The sequence below is a fragment of the Podarcis liolepis genome (genome assembly GCF_965112155.1).
Source record: "Podarcis liolepis genome assembly, chromosome: 2".
NCBI lineage: Eukaryota > Metazoa > Chordata > Lepidosauria > Squamata > Lacertidae > Podarcis > Podarcis liolepis.
In genome coordinates, this window is record NC_139555.1 from 81,766,244 (window position 1) to 81,791,154 (window position 24,911).

General features: G+C 41.7%; 1 protein-coding gene across 4 annotated transcripts in view; it reads left to right on the forward strand.

Moving 5' to 3' along the window:
• The window catches only part of CACNA2D3 (calcium voltage-gated channel auxiliary subunit alpha2delta 3), a 482,706-nt gene that overhangs the window by 411,848 nt on the left and 45,947 nt on the right, over nt 1–24,911 (forward strand). For all 4 annotated transcript variants that reach the window (XR_014522462.1, XR_014522463.1, XR_014522464.1 and 1 more), the window contains 4 exons: nt 17,816–17,877; nt 19,134–19,178; nt 20,843–20,905; nt 24,123–24,193. Coding sequence is in view for 1 of the 4 variants with exons in the window: in XM_083489214.1 (XP_083345340.1) it covers nt 17,816–17,877; nt 19,134–19,178; nt 20,843–20,905; nt 24,123–24,193 (241 nt within the window). In the remaining 3 variants the exon portion in view is untranslated. The remainder of the gene's footprint in view (nt 1–17,815; nt 17,878–19,133; nt 19,179–20,842; nt 20,906–24,122; nt 24,194–24,911) is intronic.

A 24,911-nucleotide genomic window follows, 5' to 3' on the forward strand; every position in this document is an offset into this window, starting at 1 on the left:
TGGGTATGCACTTCAAGGTCAATACATCGCTGGCATTGTACTGTGTGGATTCCTACTGTCCTATTGGAACCTTACTTGTCTTCTTCAGATGCAGGTATATAGAATCATAGAGTTGGAATAGACCACAAGGGCCATCAAGTCCAACCCCCTGCCAAGCAGAAAACACCATCAGAGCACTCCTGACATATGGTTGTCAAGGCTCTGCTTAAAGACCTCCAAAGAAGGAGACTCCACCACACTCCTTGGCAGCAAATTCCACTGTCGAACAGCTCTTACTGTCAGGAAGTTCTTCCTAATGTTTAGGTGGAATCTTCTTTCTTGTAGTTTGGATCCATTGCTCCATGTCCGCTTCTCTGGAGCCGGATATCAAATCCAAACTCCTCTTCTTCTTCTGGACTCCTGCGCAAAGTACACAGACAGAGGCTCTTACTTGGAAGTAATCGAGCAAGCAATGGTACATGCTTGACAACAGACAGAACTCTCAGGAGTTATGATTCAGGAGTTCAAGGGCAGGGCAAAAAGTTCAGAACTGGACACAAGTGATGGGTGTTTCCACACCTCTCCTGTCAAGGTTTTAAAGATGAGTGGCATGCACACTTCCAAGACTACCTCACCTTGTGGGATTGCACATGCACAATCCATCAGGGCAGCTCTGCTGCCATCTGTGAAGGCAGTGCCTGGTTCTAGGCCAAAAGGCTGCCCTCTCCTGCTCAGGCTCCTGTTCAGTTACTGCTGCTGCCTATTCAGCTCACCTCCTTAGCTGTTCAGAGCACTCCCCAGCCTCCACTGAGGTGTCCCCCTCCTCAGGAAGTTTGGAGGGGAGGGCTGGCATCTCTGCTTCCCCTTCTAAAGCAATTGAAGTTGGGATAGAAATAGAGGGACCCCCCCCCAGGTTCTTCCAGTTCAGCTAAACTCCCCCTCTGTTTCTTTCTGCTTCTCCATCGGGGTCTGCCAACCCAAACTCAATCCCAGCAGTGCTTGTCGGGAATCAAGCCCATATCAGGAGAAACTGGCAACTCTCCCAGGCACCCGGCTTGATCTCCTGTTGACCTCCCTGTCTGCATTCCCCAGCAAGATCCAGGCTAGGTCGCGATAGGCGATCCTTCTCAGCGTGAGAAGAACACACCCCTCTTTCCTGCCCCCCGGCAGGGGAAAGAGATAGACAGAAACGTATTTACATGCCTTTATTTCTGTCTTTGCAGCGTTACAGGAAAACATGACTGCTCTCTTCAAACTCCAGCAGTCGAGAGGATAACTCCTCCTGTACTTCCTGTACAAGAGCAAAAGGAAGAGCTCATATTAGACTCTGAGCTAATTCCGGTGCTTCGCACTGTGAATTGACTGTCCCTCTGTTTCCCACGGACAGTCCCAACATTCCCATTATGTTTTGCTTTCAAGCTACCAGCAGCTCGCGGCTGCATTGCTTCAATATCGTAACAGTGCTGTGGGGCTCATGACATCAGGCCACCTTAGTTCCATGATCAAAAAAAGTCAGATGTAAATGCAAGACAATGAATAGATGAGTCTATTTGAATATTCTGTGTGGATTAGGATGATGCTTCCACACTCAAGCTGGTATACCACAAATGAATTATCTCAACAGCCAACAAAAACAGAAAAGCTAGTAGAACCAAGTAACTCTAGCCAGCTGAACCAAAGGCCAAATGGGGGGTAAGTGTTTTGCACACCCCTGGAAGGCCAATAAGGAAGTGAGATTGCAGATCTCAGGAGGGGGTTTATTCCAAAACCTACAACCTCAATACAAGATGCCCCATACAAGATGACATCTTGTATTGAAGTTGTAGGCTGAATAGATCTCTAGAAGCCTGGTACATAATGAAGTAGACAATAATAGCCATTATCTGCATTTGCTTTGCCTTGTTCTTTACGGAAGTGTGGTTAATGTGATCTGAAGTGTGAGCTGGCGAAGGCATTACACCGTCACTCAACAAAACTCTTCAATCGACATTTTCTGCATTTAACCTAGACGTGAGTGTTGGGTCAAAATATTTTGCTGCTAGTACCTGTGGCAACCTGAAAGTTCTGATGTGCTGCTTCATTGTATTAATTTCTACAAATAAAATTCCCTCCACTCTTGACATAGCCCATCTCTTCTCATTATGATGACTTTCACCAGGCTCCACCCATGAGTCTTGAACGGGATGCATGATACAGAACAGTAATATAGATATTATTGCTTCCTGCTGTGGCTTTTATGGTTTTTCTCGGCTCAGGATTCTCTATAGACTTAGTAAACTTTTCCTTTGGCTTGCATATCTATTAGATGACAAATTGTTTTTATAACCATTGTCTTGAAGACGAGTCTTCCAAGCCAGGTGTTTTTCCCAAGATCCTGCAGCTCTCTGTGCTACAGAATGGACACTTTAAAGAATGCCTCTCAACTGCCTCTCTTAGTTTGGGTAATCCTTTGCAACGACAATTGTGTTATTTTTAGCACTAACAAATTGAAAAGCTGTTCACAGAGCAGGGTCAGTGAAAAGTTACAGCACTGTGTGAGGTTCCTTTCCAACAATAATACAGGCCTTGTTTGATGCACTCTTGAGTTGTGGTAGAAGAAATTATTACCCTTTGGTTGTTGTTGTTGTTTTTTCCTTTTTAGTCAAACCTTCCTACTTGGTCCATCTTCTGGCAACATATGATTAGAGCTGTCAAGTTACCTTTTATTCCTATGTGGCTATTTCTGTCTTCCTGTTGAGGGTATTGGCAATAAAAATGGGTACACAGATGTTCCTGTGCTCTTTAATTTTCTTTTTTTTCCCTCCCTCCCCCACCCTACCTATCCTTTGTGATAAAACTCTAATGTAAACTTGTGAGCACAAAAAAGAATAATCTTGAAAACAACTCTTAAAACTGGTCACTTAAAAAATAGCAAGCTTCCTTTTGGCATTCTAATGTAGTCTGGCAACTGTTATTTCACTGCTTAAACTAGGGGTGTACAGAATTGTCCCATATATGTTGTTGAGAGTTTCTGTTGGTCCAGCCTTGGGTGTCAGATATCCAGAGGAGCTCTGTCTCTGATATCTTCAACATTTCCAAACAAGTTCAGTGCAGGTGTGCACCCCCCCCCCAACCAGCTGCCAGTTCCGGAAAGTTAGGAGTTTATGCCATATTAAGTAGTCCCAATTCAAGGGCCACAAAGAGCAGCAGTGGAACTGAGCAGTTCCTTAATAGTAGAAAAGTAATTGACAATATATATGAAACCCCTTGCCAGTTTTATGTCTATGGGGAATTAGTCTGAATTGAGCCTGTCAGTTTCAGTGTCATTCTTTGCAGCCTTTGTGGGCTGGATAAGGTACCCCTGACCGTACGGGCCAGTCGTGTCCGACTCTAGGGTTGCGCGCTCATCTCGCTCAAGAGGCCGGGAGCCAGCGCTGTCCGGAGACACTTCCAGGTCACGTGGCCAGCGTGACTAAGCGGCATCTGGCGAGCCAGCACCAGCGCCGCACAAGGAAACGCCGTTTACCTTCCCGCTATAAAGCGGTACCTATTTATCTACTTGCACTTCGGGGTGCTTTTGAACTGCTAGGTGGGCAGGAGCTGGATAGAATGTCATAAATTCAGAGACGTTGTGTGGACAGGCTGCAGAGAGCAGAAGTGAAACTGACAAGTACTAGCCTTGTATCTGCAGCAAGTAGGGAGAAGCCACTTCACAGCGCAGGTAAAATTGGCAATAGGCTTAAAACTCTGTTTCAGTTTTACCTCTCTGTTGAAGGCACCCCATTGATTTGCTACAGAGATGGGGCAAATCATATATGTGGCTGCTCTTTGCAACCTTTTACATGAATTTTGATGTTTGTACAAGTGTTTGAAAATCCAGTCACCAGTAAAACATTTCACGACAATAATACTTAAAATAGGATCAGATAGGCAGTCAGCACAATGCTTTAAACAAAGGTATCATATGTTATTGATGAGTTGCTCCAGAGAGCAATTAAGAAGCAGCATTTTGCAATAGCTGCTGCTTCCAGACTAAATTCAAGGGTGACCCCCACAAAAAAGCAAATTACAGTATACAGTAAGCACAGTGTTTCTTTTCTTTAAAAAAATGTTTAGGGGTACACTCTTTTTTTAATTTAATTTTGATATTGCATATACATACATCAAATATACAAAGAAAGAGGAAAAAAAGAAAGAGCATACAAACAAAGAAAAATGAAAAAGAAATGAGGGGGTACTCTCATTCCGTCTGAGACTCAGAAAACACCGTGACAGTAAATGAGGCCGCCATCGGGGGTAGCAACAGAACTGACGATTCACCACGCTAGAGAAGAAACTAAAAAGTTTTTAAAAATTAGTTTCTTCTCCTGTTAGATTCACTAAATGTTTAGGGGTCTGCGCCCCCCCCCCAAAAAAGCACTAAGTAAGCATATCTAGAAGTAACAAGTGCATGGACTGTAATGGTTGTCCCTAGGATGTAGAAAAACCTGGCAGACCTGATCTTAGTGCACAGTCAGGCTAGTGTGTTAGAAGATGTTCCTTCCAATATCTAGGTCCTAGGTTGTGTAGGACTTTGTAAGTGGTTACTTATTTGGCTTGGTAGCACCTTGGCAGCCAGTGCGTCCCTTTGAGGACTGTTGTAATATGATCTTCAAGATTCAAACTGGTCAGCAACCACAAGCTGCTGCCTTTGCACTGTTTGATTTATTTGTTTTTAAAAATACTTATATACCACAATTTCATAAATAGTATCAGAACAGTTTACAACAATTATATATACAATAAAAACCACACACAATTCCCCCCTTAAATCACAGCTCACTGACTATTACAGAAATAGATTTTTTTTTCCTTAAGCCTAACCGCATAAAAAGGTTTCAGCAAATGTTCAAAAATTAATACGGAAGACAGTATCTGAAGCTTCTGAAGTCAGAAAAAAGTGCATGCAGGTCCCGCTATCAGAACACTCATCATCTGAAATCTCAGCCAAACACAAAGTTATACCCAAATCTCGCTACACCAGTGGTTGAATCACATATCTGAATAGCCAATGTTTGCTCCTTTCCTTACTTGTTTGGTGGGCGGCAAACATTTCAGGCAGAAACCATGGAGGGAGGGAAAGAGATTGGAGAAATCAGGGAACAGTAGAGATCAGACAAATCAGTTTTTGTTTGGCTTTTGCTGATTGGCTGCAGCAGTTTCAGGCAGAAAGCATAGAGGGGGAAAGGATGGATTAGAAGTGTTCCTATAGGAAATAGATTCAGGTAGGTAGCCATGTTGGTCTGAGGCAGTCGAAATATATATGTTTTTAAAATAAATTTAAAAAAATAAAAATTGTGCTACTGGACATTTTTTTTTATTTTCCTATAGGTAATGATGGAAATCATCAGCTCGTTATGTGAACACTTGCCTAACAAATGCTTTCCTGTAGATGCATTGTGTTTAGAAAGTAGGAGCTAAGAGTAAACATGTGTAGCCAAACCTTGATAACACCAGATGTTTCTTTTCGCCTACTCCCCCGTGGCTTCCCTGGGGCCATTTTGGTGCAACGTGACAAAGTGGGCCTACCAGAAAGTGGTGTGGCTAGAGCAGCTGACATTTTCCCCTTCTTCCTTTGTTTAGCCAGGCTGCTCTAGCCATGCCACTTTGTGGTAGAGGAGGACTGCTTTGCTCTATCACAACATGCCAGGGTTAGAACAGCCAACACTTCATTCCCTCCTTTCCTTGCTGCACTGGCTGCTCTAGCCGCACCACTTTGTGGTAAACCCGCTTTGGTGGGTCATGCCAAAATGCGGGGGGGGGGGCAGGAAGCAGTGGTGGAGGAGGAAATAGGCAAAGCGGGGGGGAGGGGTGCGTACTGGCACCTCCTTTTTTCAAATAAAGCATTGGATAACACTGCCCCCACCCACCCTGAAAAAAGCCACTTACTGATAAGATGTTTGGAGTAGGGCTTAATCTTTTCTGCACAATCGTTTCTCCATACTAAACACACCCTTCCAAGCAATTCCCCTTGTCAATTCCAAAATGCACATTTGAATTGGGGGAAAATAAGTTTGGGGGTGATTTGGAGCTATGAAATCAGTCCCCAAATGGGCTAAACACATTCCCAAACTGGTTCTTCAATCCCAACCGTCTGCTGCTTAAGTGTCTTTTCCGGACATAAAACAAGGACATCAGTAATAAGTATTTGCATGTATTGTGTCATGAAACAAAGATCTCTAAAGCTTCTATTTCTCAGAGCTTTCTAAATGAACTTTGTATTAATGTTCCAAGATTCCTTATTCAAAGAGAATGTTGAACTATATGTCAGAGAGAGTTTAAAATACAGGGTTTCTGCTTCCTCCTTGTTAAGTGGCTTGGTGATTAGTGAGAGACATACCAACTGCTTCCAGTGGGTTAATAGGAGATCATATTATATTACTGCTGGACTCAGTCCAAAACTTTGAATAATTTTAGTCTTTGGGCTTCAATGGACTTGGATCGGGTTTCTTCGACTGCTACCGGTAGGTAAAATAATTTGGTTCTCCCCGCCCCACCCCCCAATCCCTTTAAAAGTTAAGCCATTAGATCCTGGGAAGCAAATTGGGGGTTTGATGATGAGATCTTTCCAATATTATGCAAAGAAGTCTCATATATTATATTCTATGCTGGATGCAACAAAGTTTTATCTACTGGCTCTGCTGCTACTTAGCTTGAGGTTATACTTCAAATTCCATTGGGAGAATCAGCTTGAATCCATTCACTTGTTTTTAAAAACCATGACTCATTAAGAGCAACTTGGTATGATAGTCCCAAAATTTGGGTCTCTTTGTGGCGCAAGGAGAGCCATAAGCATTTGAAGGTGGCATATAAATACATAGGGCATGCTTTTCGGTGATCTGGCCCAGATACAAGAATCTTTTCCTACACTAGCTAGGCTCCCCTACGCACCAGCATTTTGGTTTGCGGGAAAGGGGGCCTTGTGAGTCTGGTACTACCCCAGGGAAATGAGAGACTGGGTTAGCTTACATTTAATTGCAAGTTAAATAAAGTAGTAGCCAGAGACTTTAAATCAAATTTCGTGTGTCTGCCTATTTAGTGATGGCAGCAAAAACAGGTTTCAATTTTTCAATCAACTCTCCACTTACATACAGAGTTGTGTGTGCTGTGCATCCTTTTGCAGATACAGAGAAAATGTCGGGCAGATAAGCATGATTAAAGTTAATTAGTGACTTCATATTGTTGCAGTAAATAGAAGCAGATGACACTTTACATAAAAGTAATAGAAACAAAAGGGATCAAGAAAAGGGAAGAATTAGAAAAGCATGTCTGAGATTAAGCGCAGGGTTTACATGTTGTTTTATTTAGATATTTTAGATCATTTCTTGTCAAAGGCTATACATTTTACTCAATTTCATTTTCACTTATGATGGATAGCCCACATTATCCATGGCTACATCAAAGAAGATTCCAATGTTGTCTTGGTCTTGGTGCTTTTCTTTTTTTGCAAGTTGGTAGCTATGCGGTTCTTCTAAATTATGGCATTACATTTGTCAGTCTCATACAGTGATAATGAAATAATGTATACATTCTATCTTAGAGTGACTATGGAGTTTTTTTTGAGAGGGCTGGGTGCCCAATCTTTTTAAAGCAAAGTATCAATCTAAAAGAAAAAGAAAAAAGGATGCAAAGCCTTTATAATAGTTTTTTTTTAGCCTGTTTTTTTTTTAAAAAGCTTCAAGTTCAAAATACTGGCTTCTGTGATTTGTTTTATTATTGCATACACAAAAAGAACTTCACATACGTTGATCAGTAGTAGGCCTACATAAAAATATAAACAAGCACATGAGTGGGAAATGGCCATATAGTGAAGAGCATGGAGACATCTTTCCCTAACGATTTCTATTGAATAGACTATTTGAGATCTGCTTAGATGAATGTCGCAGTTACCCCATGAGATGACATTCCTTTGAAATGAGTGCTTGAAAGATGTACCAAAGCCCAAACATTTCAGTGTGTGTGTGTGCGCTAACACTGAACTAAATTCTCCAAGTCTGGCTTACTTACATTGCCAAATTGAGACCCTCTACATAGGAGGTAAGTATCAGCAAGCTTGAGGAGACCCCAACATTTGCAGAAGTACAGAAAGGTTGGATAAGAACCTGAGGGGCAGGGAGAAGCAAAGTAACCCATTGTGGTCTGAGCATTCCCATGGCCGCAGAATGTTGACTGACAGTTGAAGGTGGTTAGGAAACCAGAGGGAGAGAGTCCCACTTGTTCAAGGTCACACTCCCTATGCTCTCTATACCCTTTAATGGTGAATGCTACCTAGTGGTCCTCTTTAGTGACCAGTAGCTGTCGTAGCCACGTAATGTATGTGAGTATAATAGCCAGGCAGAAACAGGAATATCCCTGTTACTGCTCTCTATGACATTTCCCAAATGGTGCACAGAGGGGGCAAACACTTTCCATATGATGCTATCAAGCATGAACGATATGGGATACCTCTGCTTGCTGCTGCTGTTCTTCATTTCAATGGCAGGTATGTTTTACAAGGCAATATACAGCAGGCTGCTATTCCTGTGTCTCCATTCCTCTTCCTCCAGCAATTTTTTTTTTAACCTTCTGTTTCAACTGATGTAGCAGACAGCGCAGTGAGTTTTATATCTGCCACAACATCCTAGAGAGCTTTTGGCATATTTCTTAACTACAAGCAGATTTTTTTAGCCTGTGCCCACCATGTTTTAAAAATTCTTTTCCACCCACAGAAAACTTATATATATGTATATAAATATATGAAGGCAGAGAGGAAAGCAAGGTATATGGGTGAACTTCTCATTCTTCACCACATGTACCACAATTGTGCTGTTGTCAGAAATAATAAATCCTTGGAACACTCAATTGAGGATGAATTATACTGATTTCGCTGTCAAACACTTCCAAAGCAGGCCACTATGGGGTTTGTTTTGTAAAGAAAATCTATTGCAAAGCACACGTTTACGAAAGCAGCAAGAATGCTGTGGAATCTGCTTTCGTTTAAGCCCAGGGACGGTGTATAGTGTTTCACCAGTGGAAATGCCTAGATATATTTTAGTAATTTGGCAGGTAAAATCATCAGGCACTCTCAGCCTCTTCTGCTATCAGGGAAGCTCGGTTGAATTCAGTCACAGTTGGGAAAAGAATGAATGGGTGCTGCATCAAAAAGTATATTCAAAAGGGAGAGTCCATGGACATGAACATACAGGCTTCTGTAACATCCCTAATAAGTGCAGCTGTCTGTATTGCACACATGGTAATAGAGAAGTTGAGCAATTCTGGAACATGGTCTTTCTAATAACTGAACCAAGGGATGCTAAGATGTGAAAAATCTAGCTATTTTAGGAAGAATGCTCTCCCTAGGGCAGAGGTTTTCAACCTTTTTGAGCCCACAGCTCCAACTACATTCTTTCTGAGGCTTCCCTTGGGGGAAACATGCTCCAAGCCTCAGGATCCAGTTATGTCACCCCTTTCCTGCAGAGTTGGCAGCCCCTCACCCCTTTTCAAACACCCTCCCTTGTGATGTGTTCCCTCAGCCTTCTCTTCCCTCTCCTTGGGAGTCCTCCAGGCAGCAGCTGCCACCTCCCCTGGTCTCTGAGCCGCCCCAAAGAGAGGTGTCTGCTCACGCCACCCCATTGAATAATTATTTACAGTATTTGCCATATGTTCCAAGTGTCCCGATTTTCCAGGAACAGTGCTGGAACTATGAAAGCCATCTGATTTGACCCTAGAGTGTCCCTATTCCCCCTGCCAGTACTGCTACCGCTTGTCCTGAGCAGTGGTAGCAGCTGTGAGGAAGCATCCCGTCGCCTCTCCAAGACATCTCTATGGTCTCCGCTGCTGGCCTCCCCCCTTGGGCAGCTTGCAGTGGCTGCTGGTGAGTGGGTGAGGAGGAGGAGACCCGGCCCTGTGTGCTGACTCTGAGGGGCAGGCAGAAGGCAGGGCCATCCTGGGTGGTAAGAAAGGGGGAGCGGAGCACAAGGAGTCTTGTTGTTTTTTTTTTAAAAAAATGCTTTGTGTATCTACATCTAATCTTGCCCCTTTCTAAAATTTATTTATTGGTGTGTGTTTTTCTCATTGTAACAACTGACAAATAATAAAATGTAATCTACTGTATGTCAGTTCCTAAGCTTTTTCATTCTCTAGCACAGGCATAGGCAAACTACAATTCCCATCATCCCTGACCACTGGTCCTGTTAGCTAGGGCTGATGGGAGTTGTTCCAGAACATCTGGAGGGCCGAGTTTGCCTATGCCTGCTCTAGCATCACACCAAAAGGGTATAGGGAAAACATTGCTTCTCCACCATTATGGACTTAAGTTGGTTGTTTGCAATTTTGGCAAGTTACAAAGAGTATTGTGTATTAGTTGTGACCTATTTCAGCCCGGCTAATGTGTTTCATATCCTCACTGCACTTGTGTTATTATTATTACTATTGTTGTTGTTGTTGTTATTTATATGCCGCCCTATGCCCGCAGGTCTCAGGGTGGTTCACAGAATAAAATCAGAATATAAAACCACAGAATACATAATCAAAATAAAAACAATAACCCCCCAACACATTTTAAAAGGGCATAGGATGTAAATCATGTCGCAGTTTATAGATTTCAGTGGATTAGAGGATCAGTGGATCAGTTCTGAGGATCATGTCTTCTGCTTCCCCATTGTACCATGTACCAATGAAATGATAAATTATTTTAAACCAAGAGGCTATCAGTATGTAGTGTGTGTGTGTGTGTGTGCGCGCGTGCGCGTGTGTGTGTGTGTGTGTGTAATTTTCATTTATATATATACATTACAATTATTTTGCCAAGTTTTAAAATTTTCAGTTTCGACCCCCTTCTCCCTCTTTCTGCGGTTCCTTTCATTTATTTTCATCCTTTCCTGCATACTCCAAATTGTCTTAACTTATTCTTCTATTCATCTGTTCTGATATATCTCATATATATTTTTTAAACTGCAGGTTTTTACAATGATCCTGCCAGTATGTAGTTATTATAAGTGCACCATTGAAAATTGATTTCAATAGAATCTTACCAGGCACACCTACAATTATCTTTCTGAGAAGCTATATAAACACTACTGCTCTGTCCTTTAAAAAGAAAGATATGCACAACCCTGCCCTGCTTTGAGAGGCTACAGGATGAAGGTAGATTAGAAAAAGGGAAATCTCAGCATTGCAGTTTACATTAAAATCTTGCTGGGATTGAATTAATGACTTCTTGTTTCAACATGGCTTAGAACTAAAGATCAGGGTACTTCAGGATAGATGGCTCTTAGCCAACCCAGTAAGTACCTTATGTTTATATTGAACATTGAGTATCACTGAACAATTTAGTGTGGTGCTATCTCCTGCACAGATTAGAAACTGCTGCATTTTAAAAAACAAATATTAAATGAATGAATGACTAGCAGTAGAAAATGACAACAAGCGAGTAAGCTGCTTTAAAGGAATTTACTCTTAACAGCTAATCTCTATAAATGCCAGCATCCTTATTATAAAAATACAGGAACATGCATTTTCATACAAAATATGTGGGATCTTTGTACATAATTGCTGGTATATGTGTAATAAGTGAACATTTGTTTCCCCAGTACCTCCAAAATCTGTTCTTTTGTCATGGGACAGCTGGCATTTACCAGCACCGAACTGCCCATATTTTTAAACAGAACATTTAACGTTAGTCCTTGAAGAGATGTTTTATCAACATGTGTTAAGTAGTGCTTTTTATGACGTTGTTGTTGTATGCTGCCCGTACAAATATATCTAGCATTGATTTGTGGCTCTTTTTCAGACAGATCTGCACATTAACTTTTTTCGCTTTAGAGGGTAGTGACTTTCTCAACAACCAAGTTTACTCGGATTATGCTTCTATCATAGTTCAGCTTTTAGAGTGGTAAATGACCTCAATTATTTTGGACTGCATTTCATAGGTACCATTTTTAGGAAGATAAACACATTGTCAGATTTTTTTCTAGGAATCAGGACATACCTAAACTTGCTTTTTATATCATGTTGAAGTAGCTAACCATTTTGGTAGCTCAGCAAATAAATCTGTGAATGAGTGAGTGAGTGAGTGATTCTAAAGCATCTTTATGCAGATAGGTGATACTTTTAAAAATAAAATACTGATTTAGAACATATTAATATATCTACTGGTATGAATATATACAATATATCTTTTAGGGATATAGTTGCATGAAAGGTTGTAGGTCCTGCTTCCCATCTTTCCTGTGTTCATGTAATGCAACCTTCTCCATACTTGGGTGCCCAAAAGGTAATGGACTCCGATCATTCCCAGGTCACTGTTATTCATCATTTATTAGACCATTTTATTCCAGCAGGCTTTTGTAGTATGTGGCAAATACTGCATCTATGCTTGGTCTTGACAGCTAGTTTCACCTCCTTGGCTGATGGTTTTATTATATTATCACGTTTCATGAAATGGCCGCTTTGAATGTTGTAAGCCACCCTGGGTGATGCTTTTGCACCAGGAGGGCAAGATATAGAGGCTTTAATGAATAAGTTTCCAGCTCATGTCTCCTCTTCCTTTGCTGAAAGGACAGGCATGCTGACAAAACCCAAGACAAACCTCGTTGCGAACTCCGCTGTGCATATCGCCAAAATGAAATAAGAGGTGGGGGAGGTTTTCCCTCTGCTTCAGAGTGGGTTGAATGGTTTGGAAAGGATTGGAAAGGAAATGAGCCAAACTGTGACAATTTCCTCTCTCCACCCCCACCCCCCACTTTATATTAAGTCTAAACTGTTAAAATGTACTTAGAACTCTTCAGTTAATTCCCTGCAGTAATCCATTTAGCTTCCCTCAAAATGCCACATCATTCTAGGGGTATCCTAGCTGTGGTGGGGAGAATGGCAGGTTGTAGCCACTGGGGGGAGATTGCTGCTGACGAGCTACTTCTCACCACTATGGCAAGTGCCCCCACCCTACCAAGAATGGGGTGTCAGATTTCATTGGAGCCCTAGTATTTATATTATTGATTTACTATTGATTCTAGACATTGAAATCCAATCCAATTTGGGTGGAAGAGGGAGAGGAAGGGAGAGATTGGCCAAAAATTGCCTCTCCCACCCGCTAGCCATTCTCCAACAGTAGCTTCTGCTGGATCAGAGCCTGTTCTGCAAATGGAAAGAGGACTCCTGGATTCAACCCTTTCTTATAGTTATTGTTGTATTTATTTAATATGTTTGCGTCCCACCTCGAGGCATTGTCAATGAGAGCTCTTAGGTGGCCTCCCATCCAAGCACTGATGAGAGCTGGACGTGTTTGGATTGCATCCTGTGCTCCTAGAAACTAACAACAGAGCATCCTTTAATGCAGTAAGAAATGGTCCAAACAGGTAGTTAGGTGTCAAAGGTGTAAAAAGAAGAAGAAAAGAAATAAATTGAGGGAAGAGCCAGGAAGAGCCATAGTTCAGTGGTAGAGAACATGCTTTAAATGCAAAAGGTCCCAAGGTTCAGGCCATGATGGCTTCAGATCAGACTAGGAAAGAAACCCTGCAGGGCTGCTGCCAGTGAGTGTCAATGAGCTAGACAGACCAGTGGTCTGATTCAGAATAAGGCAGCTTCCTAGGTTCCCAAGCATCTGCATTTAGTCTGTAAGTTATTTCCAGATAGTCTGTGATGAACCCTAGCCCAGCAGAGCTCTAGCAGAAAGGGGATGTTTGCCTAGGATGCCAGCTCTGCATGAGGTTGCCAGCTGCTGGGCACACCCGCTGGCACTGCCCTAAGCTCCTTCCTTTTGCGCTCTGCCAATGTGGCCAATGACTCGGCTACTAGTTGCTAGGAAATGACAACACATATGTCCCAAAACACAGTGGTAGGAAACAACACAGTCCCACCCCACACTTATTATCGGTCAATAGAGATGGCTCGGCACAGTGCCATTTAATGCCCCTACCATGTTGTCAGCATCAATGAAATGTTTCCTGACTCATCCATTAAAAGGAGCAACTATATTCATGAACCTGGCTGTACAGGAAATTAACGGCTTGGGAGCTGTAAGTTTGAGTCATTGCCTTTTAAAAGTGCAACTGATTTGTAGGACGCTGACAAATATTAACCAGCTTGGGGTTTAGCTATTGAACTCTGAAGCTCTGGTATATTGGCGGATTGTAGAATGTGCAGAAGAAGAATGTGCTGGCTCCAGAAGGGGTGTGTGTGTGTGTGTGTGTAGTGGAATGGTTCTCAGAGCATTAGATGATCCGAACATTTAAAAAACAAACAAACCTATGTTTGTTTCATTGCTCTTGAGAAGCACAAGAAATATACATATATTTTCTCACACTAAATCCTGCAGCATTGCTTTGTTTTCGCCACTGAGGTTCAAAAGAAAATTAGTATTCCATTCACTAGTGCTGCTAATTCTTCTGAAAATCAGTTCAATTAAATTACTATGACCTGAAAAGCAGGAAACATTCATAATTGCCGTTTATTATGCTTCATATGGCAATGACTTTTCAAAGCGTGGTGTGTTGGGGGAAATGAATTCTGGGGAGACATTCCAAAGGCACATAAAACCCTATGCAGTCTTCCTAAAAAGGTTGTAAAATACAACATATAAACAATAAAAGAGGCTTGAGTAAGAGGACAGGCTATGTTCTGTTTCTTCAAAGCAAACTCTTGGTCCAGCCACTATTCCCAAGAAGTGTGTGTGGGAGCATTTTCTTCTGTTCTCTCCCATCAAAGAATCACATGGGACATTTGTTGATTTTATCATGATGCAGTTTGAGTCTATGGCCTCAGCTACACATCTGAAATATTATAGCTAAGCTGTACCTTGCAAGTTAATGCTGCAGCTGTATTATGAGCCAAAAGCTTAAGATATCAAAAAGAATGGAACACCTGGGAAAATAGTAATAAATCCAGTCCTGCCATTTTTAAACAAGAAAAAATTCCATTAAAATGGTAGGTGTTCTACCTGAATGCAGACAAGCAGGAGCAGGTCCACTGATTCTGCCTGATCTTCTATTTCCGATTTAATCCAGTTTTTTTTAAAAAATCATTAAAACACTTAAGAGTGACACCACACAAAATAGCTTTGAAATGAGAATAATTTAAGCTTTGCAGAAATCAATCCCAGGATTTGAATTGTCCTTTGGAGTCAAACATTGCACAGTAGCATTCAGTAGAAAAATAATCTGCACATGGAATGTTTTCTAGATAATCCATTGTATAATTGTTTCATCACAGATTTTAATTTCTTCCCATGCAGTGTGGATGTTATAAGAAACATAAAGTCTCTTTGATTTATCCACTATAAACTTACCACTCTTCTGCATATTTAATGTGAAGCCTGTCATCAAAATGAGATCTCAAAAGTATTACATTGCTGTGCATTAGTAAGGGAAGTTTTCCCCATCTTATTCCAAGGCCAGTAATTCCAGTGCTATTTTTCTAGGAAAAAAAGGTGCCGGAACTCACCATGAACAGCTGCCTTGTTCTCTTACAATGGCAATGGCACCCACCTGAGAGGGGCCAGAACTGAGTTCCTGTGAGTTCCAGCTGAAAAAAGCCCTGAGTAATTCTAAGATAGTTGTTGTTGTTGTTGTTGTTTAGTCGTTTAGTCATGTCCGACTCTTTGTGACCCCATGGACCAGAGCACGCCAGGCACTCCTGTCTTCCACTGCCTCCCGCAGTTTGGTCAATCTCATGTTTGTAGCTTCAAGAACACTGTCCAACCATCTTGTCCTCTGTTGTCCCCTTCTCCTTGTGCCTTCAATCTTTCCCAACATCCAGGTCTTTTCCAGGGATTCTTCTCATGAGGTGGCCAAAGTATTGGAGCCTCAGCTTCAGGATCTGTCCTTCCAGTGAGCACTCAGGGCTGATTTCCTTCAGAATGGATACGTTTGATCTTCTTGCAGTCCATGGGACTCTCAAGAGTCTCCTCCAGCACCACAATTCAAAAGCATCAATTCTTCGGCGATCAGCCTTCTTTATGGTCCAGCTTTCACTTCCATACATCACTACTGGGAAAAGATTGTTACCTGCTCACAATGTGGATTTCTGTAATCTTGTTAAGAAGAGCTGACCACTGCCCCATGTAGCATCACTAAATCACCCCATGTACAGTAGCATCACTAAAGCTTCTCAGGGAATAACCTTCTGAACTGACTCCACCCAGGCTGACCATTAACTCTGCCTGAGCAGGAAATGGAGCAAGAGCACTTCCTGACTCAGTGGTCTTTTTCGTGGTATTTTCTCTCTTGGTATTCTCTCTCCAGTGCATTTTGACTTGTTCTTTGGGCCTGACTCTTAGCTTGTGATCTGGTCTTGCTTTCTCATTTCCCCTTTGATCTTGTTCTTTTGGTAGGGCGTGGGAGGAGCTGCATGAGGAAGGAGAATATTCACCTTCCCCTCCCCTCTCTATGCATGGAAGGCTTTGCTGGATCAAAGAGCTTTCTGTCAGCAGAACAGACACCATTAAATAGTGTCTGTCCTTACATTGGGAAGGCCTGTGAATGTTACCATTATAAGCTGGGTGTAGGTTGGTTGTTAAAAGATGTTTGTTTGTTTTTTGTGCCTTGATGTGGATACTACACAACCCTCCAACACATGCTTGCATTCGAGATTTAGACCCAGTTCAGACATCACATTATCAGTCCTTGAAGCTGAAGTCTGGAGGACCAGAAACCTGCTTCCCTCTTAGCATGCAGATATCACCCGGTGTTGGGATTTCATCCACAAGGAGAGCCATTCAACAAGAGGTTCCAGCTACGTGTGGAATCCAACATCGTCATGCTTTTTCATCTCTGCATTTCCAAGTGGCTGAAGGAGCATGATAACAGTTCCCCACATGGATGAAGCCAACAGATTACTTGCTCTTCACACTTTCCAGCCACCACAAGAGACATTTTCAAGCCAATTGGAAAGTAGCCGTCTCTATCTAGTTCCCATATGTTGGCACAGTATTACTCAGAAACTATTCCTGGACCCTGCCTTTAAACCTCTTGTTCCGGAAAATGAATGGTTGCAGTATTTTTGTTTTCCCTGGCCAGTTTGCGGAAGGCAAGTTGCACTGAGGGCAATTGGCTTCTGCTGTGTCGCGTAAGGCTAGCTTTATCTTGCCCAGTTAAAGCAAATTTCTTACGTTGGGGGGGGGGGGAGAGATAAATTAAATAAAAATGAGGAAGACATGGAATCAAACTTGTGCAGAACCAATGTAATAAAACAATTTAGAATTTGATATCAGTATTCTATCACCAAACTAGATGCATTCTCGTGGTTGTTGTTTTTTATCATCTGTTAAAATGAATTATTCAGACTGGAAAAAACAAGGGTCAACAGCATAAGGCCAGCAGGCTCAGAAAAGGGCCCTGAATAAATAGCCTGCTGGGGAGAGGACCTCACCAAACTGGGAAAGACTAGTGTAGGAATTTAGCTTGGAGAGGAAGCAGGTCATGCAAGATGCACTAGTAGCTCTTTCAATGCTTTATGGTCCCTTTAGCCTTAACTATGGCACCAATAACAGCCTTTTACTTGAGAGTAAGCCCACAGTGGAGACAGCCACAAGAAGTGGCTGCAAAAACTAAGTAAATCTGCATAGAAGTCAGTTCCACTGAAAAAAATGTTAATTCTACATAAATGCATTTAGAATTGAAAGCAGAAGTCAGTTTGTATCCTCATGTTGGGCTTACCTTATTTGTAGAGTGGCATGTTGATTTCTATTTGTTGTCCACGTTCCTTCTGAGGCGTTAACCCTGAGAGATTTTCTTTCTTTCTTTTTACAATAGTTTCCAGTTTTAAAAAGCATTGAATTGTAAATTATTAAATGAAAGCATAAAAAGCCTACAAAACAAACCCCTGTTCTTTATTATTTCACCAGCTGTTGGTATCCAGATGAAACTTGAGTTTTTCCAGAGGAAATTTTGGACTGCTAGTAGACAGGTATGTTACAGTTGGGTATTGGATAGCTTTATCCCACGAAGAGAAGAAGAGGTAAAGATCTTGGCAGAACCTGTGCTGCATTTTCCCCCCAATGAAACAATGGTTTCCAATGAATTATGGTTAAATAGAAAATCTAAAGACTCCCTGCTAGATAAAGCCCATCAGTTTAGTCACCCCAGTCACCTCATCCATTAAAGTCCAAAGTGGTACTCCAAACCAGGACTGCATGCAAAACAGAGCCTGTCTATAGGCACTTTTAAGAAGGCGATTTAACAAAATGCAAGGTATATCTTCCACATCAATATTTCTGACCAACTGAAAGCCCAGAGGGAGGGGAAGGCACAGCTACTGCTACTGCCCACCAAGGAGGGAGGAAGAGGGGTGGAGGTGGTGGAGACTCTGCGGCAGCATCACTGCCTCTCTCCTCCACTGTGCTCTGGCACACGAGGAACTGTGGGGAGGCCGCTTCCTTGTGCAATGGCCCAATGCTACCAGCCAGCCACAGCACCACTCCTGGGTCAAGTGGAAGCAGCAGAGGAGGGGCATTAACAGCCTCACCACCTCTCTTCTCCCCTGGGCTCCGGCGTGTGAGTGCATCCCCCGTGCCACTTTGCGAGGCTGGGTCAGACAGTCTGATCGCAGCCTCGCAAAGCCACGCAAGATAATTATTTTAATTATTCCCTTGTAGTCCAAACCTGATTGCCTTATGCTTTCATCATACTTGGACAGACATTTCTCCTTTCAGGCACAATCTTTTTTGATTGGCTCACTCTCTTCCTCTTTGCCCACCTCTAGCCTGCCTCTCAACCCACCACCAGTCCTTTCCTGACCAAGTGAACTTGTGTGAGTGAGTCTGAGTGTGTTTGGTTTCTTTACAAACAACCCTCCCTCCCTAATACATGTGGGAGATGTGAGTTGAATCGCATCTATGGTAAAAGCGTATGTTTAATAGGTTTTAATGATGTGGTTTTTGCTGCTTGAATTTGTTGAATATTAATGACTTTGTGTCATGATTGTGTCTCACTGTAACCTGCTCTGGGACTGGCAATGAAGAGTAGATTAGAAATCTATTAAAGTAAAATAAGTACTTGGTACAGCTCTTAGTCTGTTGTAGAACTAGATCCCAGTATCAAGTAGGAATCACATAGGTTTCATTTTACTCTCTTAATATTATTTATAAATCAAGCATCTTTGTTAAGCTCAATAGCAGAAAAAATAAAACAGTATTCTCATGGGATAAATATATTCTCCTACAGTGTACATCTCTGGATGGGAGATGCTCTATCAGCTGTGATGACGAGGTAAGCAGGAGATATTTTCTTAACATTTAATACCTGCAGGGTTGCAAAGTGAACACAAGTAAAAATTGGAGACATTTTTATTTTCTTAAAGCATGTATTTACAAATGAATACGCAACACAACCTTCAACCAACCCCACCAAAGGACTAAGAGTCAATTTATCTACCGGTAATCTACAAGATCCAGTGATAAAGCTTTTCCTGGACATACAAACATACCAGTGGTGGTTGTATGCTTGAATGCTGGGGGAATGATTATGTAAAAAGCAAACATTACTAAGAAGTATGTGGGCTTTTCTTCTCTTTGCCATTATTTTAAATGTACAGAAAGGTGGAGTTTTCCATTGTTTTGGCCTGGTATTACTTATATAAAGCAACATTTTCATGAAACCTTTTTTCCTCCCCAAAGCTGCCCAGCAATGGGTTATACCTTTTATATTGTGCTAAGGCTCTTGACCAGAGATAGGGATAGAAAACCTGCAGGTGTTGCTGGACTCCAGCTCCCATCAGCCCCAACCAAAATGGCCAGATTATAGGATTTGGAGTCAAACAACATATTGAGGGCTACAGATTCCCCTTCCGTGCTGTTGACTAAAAGAAGAATGAGTTCATTTCAAGATATGTGCTTAACTGCATCCTTACCTGAGATTGTGCAGTTTGGATGCCATCCAAACGTCCACCTTCCGCTGGCCGGGCTTTGTGGAGTGGTGAGGCCTACTGCTCACAGCATCTGCAGGGCAGGGGACTTTGCACCCCTAACAAATTGCCACAAATACATGCACACACCTTCTGTCATCTGCAAACACTGTGGCAAAATAGATATGTTCCAACATCTAGAGCTCCACAACATGAATTGGACCCAAACTTTTTGAATCCTTCCATGATTGCACATCTCCTTCCCTGAATGGAAACTCTTACAAACCATGGAGCAAAATCCTCAAGCCCATGTCACCCATCCACGTTATTCTGTTGGATATTGCAATGCATTTATCCTCTCTCACTGTCCATGATGTCATCAAAACAGGACTTTGGGACAAAGGTCTCAGGCCCCATTTAGCAGATGGTCAGGGCTGGCTTACTACATTTTGAAGGAAGTGAAGTAATGCACAAAGCCCTCCAGAGTGGCTTGTAGGTCACTCCAAATCTTCTCTTCCATCAACTGAGGAGGTCACAAGTGTGGGAATGTTCAGGGAGGCGGGAGAGGATATATTGTTTATTAATATCCTTCCTAAGTTGTGCTAGCAAGTTCCTTTACTTAGCAGAGTTTGACATTCCCCTGTTAAACGCACAGCAGATAGCTGGTTGCAGGCTTGTGTAAGCCTTTCACTATTACATTCCTGGTAAGTCCCCTTATATCCCTCTTGAAAGAATGAACACGCCACAATCTTGTGTAAAGTATATATTAGAGATTAATATTAACTAACTGCACCACTGTGCAGTCTCAGAGAAGTGCTGTTTGGCCTCCAGACCTGCGCAGAGTGTGCCTTTTGTGAGAGATGGAAAACATCACTATTATGTGCTTGGATGAGAAACATAAAGACAGAATCTCCACAGTGAACATTTACCAATGCATATGAATAAAGCATTTCCCCTTTGTATAGCTCATCAGTGAACTTCTTTAATTCTTGAAATCAAGCATTTGATCATAACTTGTGTTATGTTACAGAATATTAACTGTTACCTCATTGATAATAATGGATTTATACTAGTTTCAGAAGATTACACACAGGTAAGTGTAAAACTCTTTTTAAAATCAGTTTCATACAAATTAGGTTTTCTGTCTGATCTGTGTTGAGGAAATAAGTAGCATAAGATTAAAAAATAAATGCAACCTCCCTGCCCAAAAGCATGTAGTCTATCTTTATGGGGGCCTGAAATAATTTCTGCCTCACAGCAGGGTGGGTCTGCTCTAAAGCTCATAAAATTTTAAATTTATAGAACCCCTTTCTGCAGACATGTCTGTCACTCTTGAGGAATTTTTACCTTGAGAGGGAGGTTTCTCTGAAAGTCTCCCCCCCCCCAAAAAAAATAAATTAGAAAGGTTTGTTCTAACATTTTGAAGATAAAGCAATTCTGTATGAGCGATACAATTATGGCTGTTAATATAGAGTGTTAAAGTTTGCCCATGGCTTTGGATAGAAAATCAAGTTATTTAATGAATATACCGGAAGAATTAGGAACAAGTAGAATGTGGTTTGTTATGCATGACTTCAGAAAATATGGATTAGCAGTGGCCCAATATAGCAGCCTCTGGCAATACATATCTATGCTGAAGTAACTTTGTAGACCTAAATTAATTTGGATCAAACAGTGTATGAAAACAATGACCACAAGTCTGCAGAACATATCAAATTTTAATATTTAAATTGAAAAGCATCCACTCTATGACTGCATGGTTGAATATTTTTGGAATACTTTTGAGATATTTGGGAGATATTTATTTTTCAACTTATCCACCATGAATTTGTCTAATCTCCTTTTAAAGCCACTTAAACTAGTGGCCTTCTAGGGGAACCATGAGCCCTACTTTACAAAGAGCAGTCTTCTACTTGGTCAAAGTCCTGTTTAAAGATAAAGAACCGTAAGAAGGGAGAGCTGGAGCCTTGACATTGCCCAACAACAGGTCCCTGGTCATAGTTTTCCCCACTGTGTGGGGATGTATTATATTTCTGTTTACATTATAGGAATCATTTCTAAATTTGTATCTATACACATAAATTAGCATGTGCAAATTTCTGCAGATCAGTGTCCTTTCTCTGGGTGACGTGTTTCCTCTTTTTTTGACCATGGGCACCATCACAGCTCAAGTCACTGAATTCCACAAGTTGTTCTGTACTTTTGTCTGTCCCAAAATCCTTGTCCTTAACTGTGACTTCCTTGATCAGTGCTACACTTATTTCTAGGGTTGCCATATTTTGAAGAGCAAAAAAGAGGACATATTTGCTGACTTCTGCTTTTCACTATGGATCTCTCATCTTACATACTCATGGAAATGAGGACAGGTCCTGGAAAAAGAAGACATATGGCAACCCTACCTATTTCCCCTTTATGATACACTCCCTGGCATAGCAAAGTTAAAACAGATTGAGTTAACTACTCAAACCAGAGAGAATGTATGTGAAAGAACAGAGGAGGATTGGGCAGATATCTCCTTAGAGTTGTGCAGGACCCAGGAGGACAGCATCTTGTTGAATGGCCACAGTTAACACTGTCTTGATGTGTATTTCCCCTCCTGGATATCCTAGAAATGCAATCTGAATATCTAATCATAGTTTTTTGAGGTCTGTGAGGACATTGGAAATGGTCCTAGCAACACAGAGGCAAAGGATATTGGGTACACAAAATATTTGAAATTATAGTAACTTTTAATTTTAACTTTTTAAAATGGATTCTTCCATTCTTCATCCTATGGATATTGTGAAAACTCATTTATGGGTAACTAGAGAACTACTCGCATTGTGTTTTCTAGAAAATTCTTAGTATGGAATTTTCAATGGAAAGGTCAAATTAAGTTCAGTTAAGCAGAAAATTCTAGAAACATTATCCAGCTAAACCTGCATGATCTCAATACATGCTTAAATACCCCTCCCCCATATAAACCAGCAGAAATTAAACATGCTTGGTTGCATCATTCTACTATTGTTTCAAATTATCCAAAGCTTATTATTATGCGATGAAAGCTAACCTTTAAAGCTGAACTGCAACTGATGCATAGTTGTAGAATCAGATTTCCTTCTTTTTGTGAAATGATATAGGTTGTTGTCATTTTTGTGAATCTGAGGAAAGTGTAGTTGTTGGGGCCTGTTTGATGCCTGACACCCTTAGCCTCTTGATATTCATTGCTCGCAGGGCCCCAGTGAACCTGATGTATTAAAGCAATAAAGTACAAATGATCTCCTTGCTCCTAGCAAGATTTACACACCCAAATACTTTCGGGTAGAGAAGGCAATGCTTGTTCTTGAAGCAGAGGAATGCTTCCGTTTTTGGCTTAGCCTGTAATTTCTTTGCCAACAAACTCCCAGGTGCATATTTGAGGCCATGTCTATCATTTGCCATGGTATCAGGGTTTCATTAAAACAAAACCCATGGAATCCACACCATCCCTTTTCTTCCCACAGAAATTTTGGGATTACTCCTTTAAGGAGTAGATAGAATGCATGCAGGAATTTCATGGGGGTGGGGCGGTTGTATGAAGCAATGTACTCAAGGGTTTTTAACGAACAAGTTGTTTCTGTGCTACAAAATGACACCTCAGTACATATGTATGGGGCTTTCGAAACTGTATGTCAGGAAAGAGGCCTGCCTGGGAGATAACGGGTCTCTTTGGGATTGCCCAGAAAACCTATAACCCAAACGGTTGTTTTCCTGTCCAAGATTTATCTTCATTATCCCGGGCCTCTTTAATTTAGTGAACAAGACCATAATGCAGGCTTCCCCAGTATGAAGCTATTCATAGAGAAACAGAATATAAACATTTATACGTCTGATAAAATGTAGTTTCAAACAGTTTAAGCAGGTCATATAGGAATTACAAAAAAATACTTTTTATGATTTGTTTAGGAAATCCTTTCAAACCCTGTTTATATCTTTATGGAGCAGCTTTTTAATCACATGGGTTTATGCTCAGATTAGAGTATTTTCTTTACAAGCTTTAGTGTTTGAGTGTATTTTTTATTTTATTTCCAACATCAGATGTTATGCAATGAACCCCAGTCTATTGTGTAAGCTCTCACATCTGCTCATGGGATTATTTTGTAATCCCTGTAACGTGTCCTGACAGTTAAATCCTTTTTCAATTTTTATGAAAGAGAAGTACCCCTTAAAACTTCATTACGTAGCTGTCAAAACTCCTCCAATGGTTTCATAGGAGCTGCCATGGTACATTGCAGCCAGCATAGATTGGCATTTATTTAAATCTCCGGACACGGTTATGTTTTCTCTTGCAGACTGGAAACTTCTTTGGTGAGGTTGAGGGCGCAGTGATGAACAAATTGCTCATAATGGGTTCTTTTAAAAGGTAAGTAGTCTACTCTCCACTACTTTTCGCAGTCATCAAACAAAAACGATAATACATAGGAAGACAAGTTCAAAAATTATTTTGCTTGTTGCTATGTAATGGCTTCCTTTATTTCTATCCTGATTTTCCGTCTGAGGCGGCTTATGTGAAAATACAATCACATTGGGCCTGGTTCTTTCCCCTGTGGGCACCACAGTGCTCTGGGTTGGTACCGTATTTTTCGCCCCATAGGGCGCACCGCCCCATAGGACGCACCTAGGTTTTTTTTTGGGGGGGGGGAAATAAAGGAAAAAAAATTTTCCCCAGGTGCGGGGCTGGCGCGGGAGAAGCCCGAGCTTCCCCCGACCCCAGCCCCGAGAACAGCCTGCTATCCGCAAGCCTAGGGAGCCCGGCAGGAAGTCGCGCCGGTCTCCCCAGGCTTGCGGAGAGCTGCGCGAAGCCCGGGACTGCAGGCAGCTCTGCGCAGCCCTCGGGAGCCTGGCGCGACTCCCGAAGGTTGTGCAGAGCTTCCTGAAGCCTGGAGAGCGAGAGCCTGCATTCGCCCCATAGGACGCACACACATTTCCCCTTCATTTTTGGAGGGGGAAAAGTGCGTCCTGTAGGGCGAAAAATACGGTATTTCTTCCACCAACCCACCCGGAAGAGTTTTCATTAACTGTGGCTCTTGCAATCACAGAACCCTGAAGCACCACACTTGTCACTTTTTTCCATGATGAGG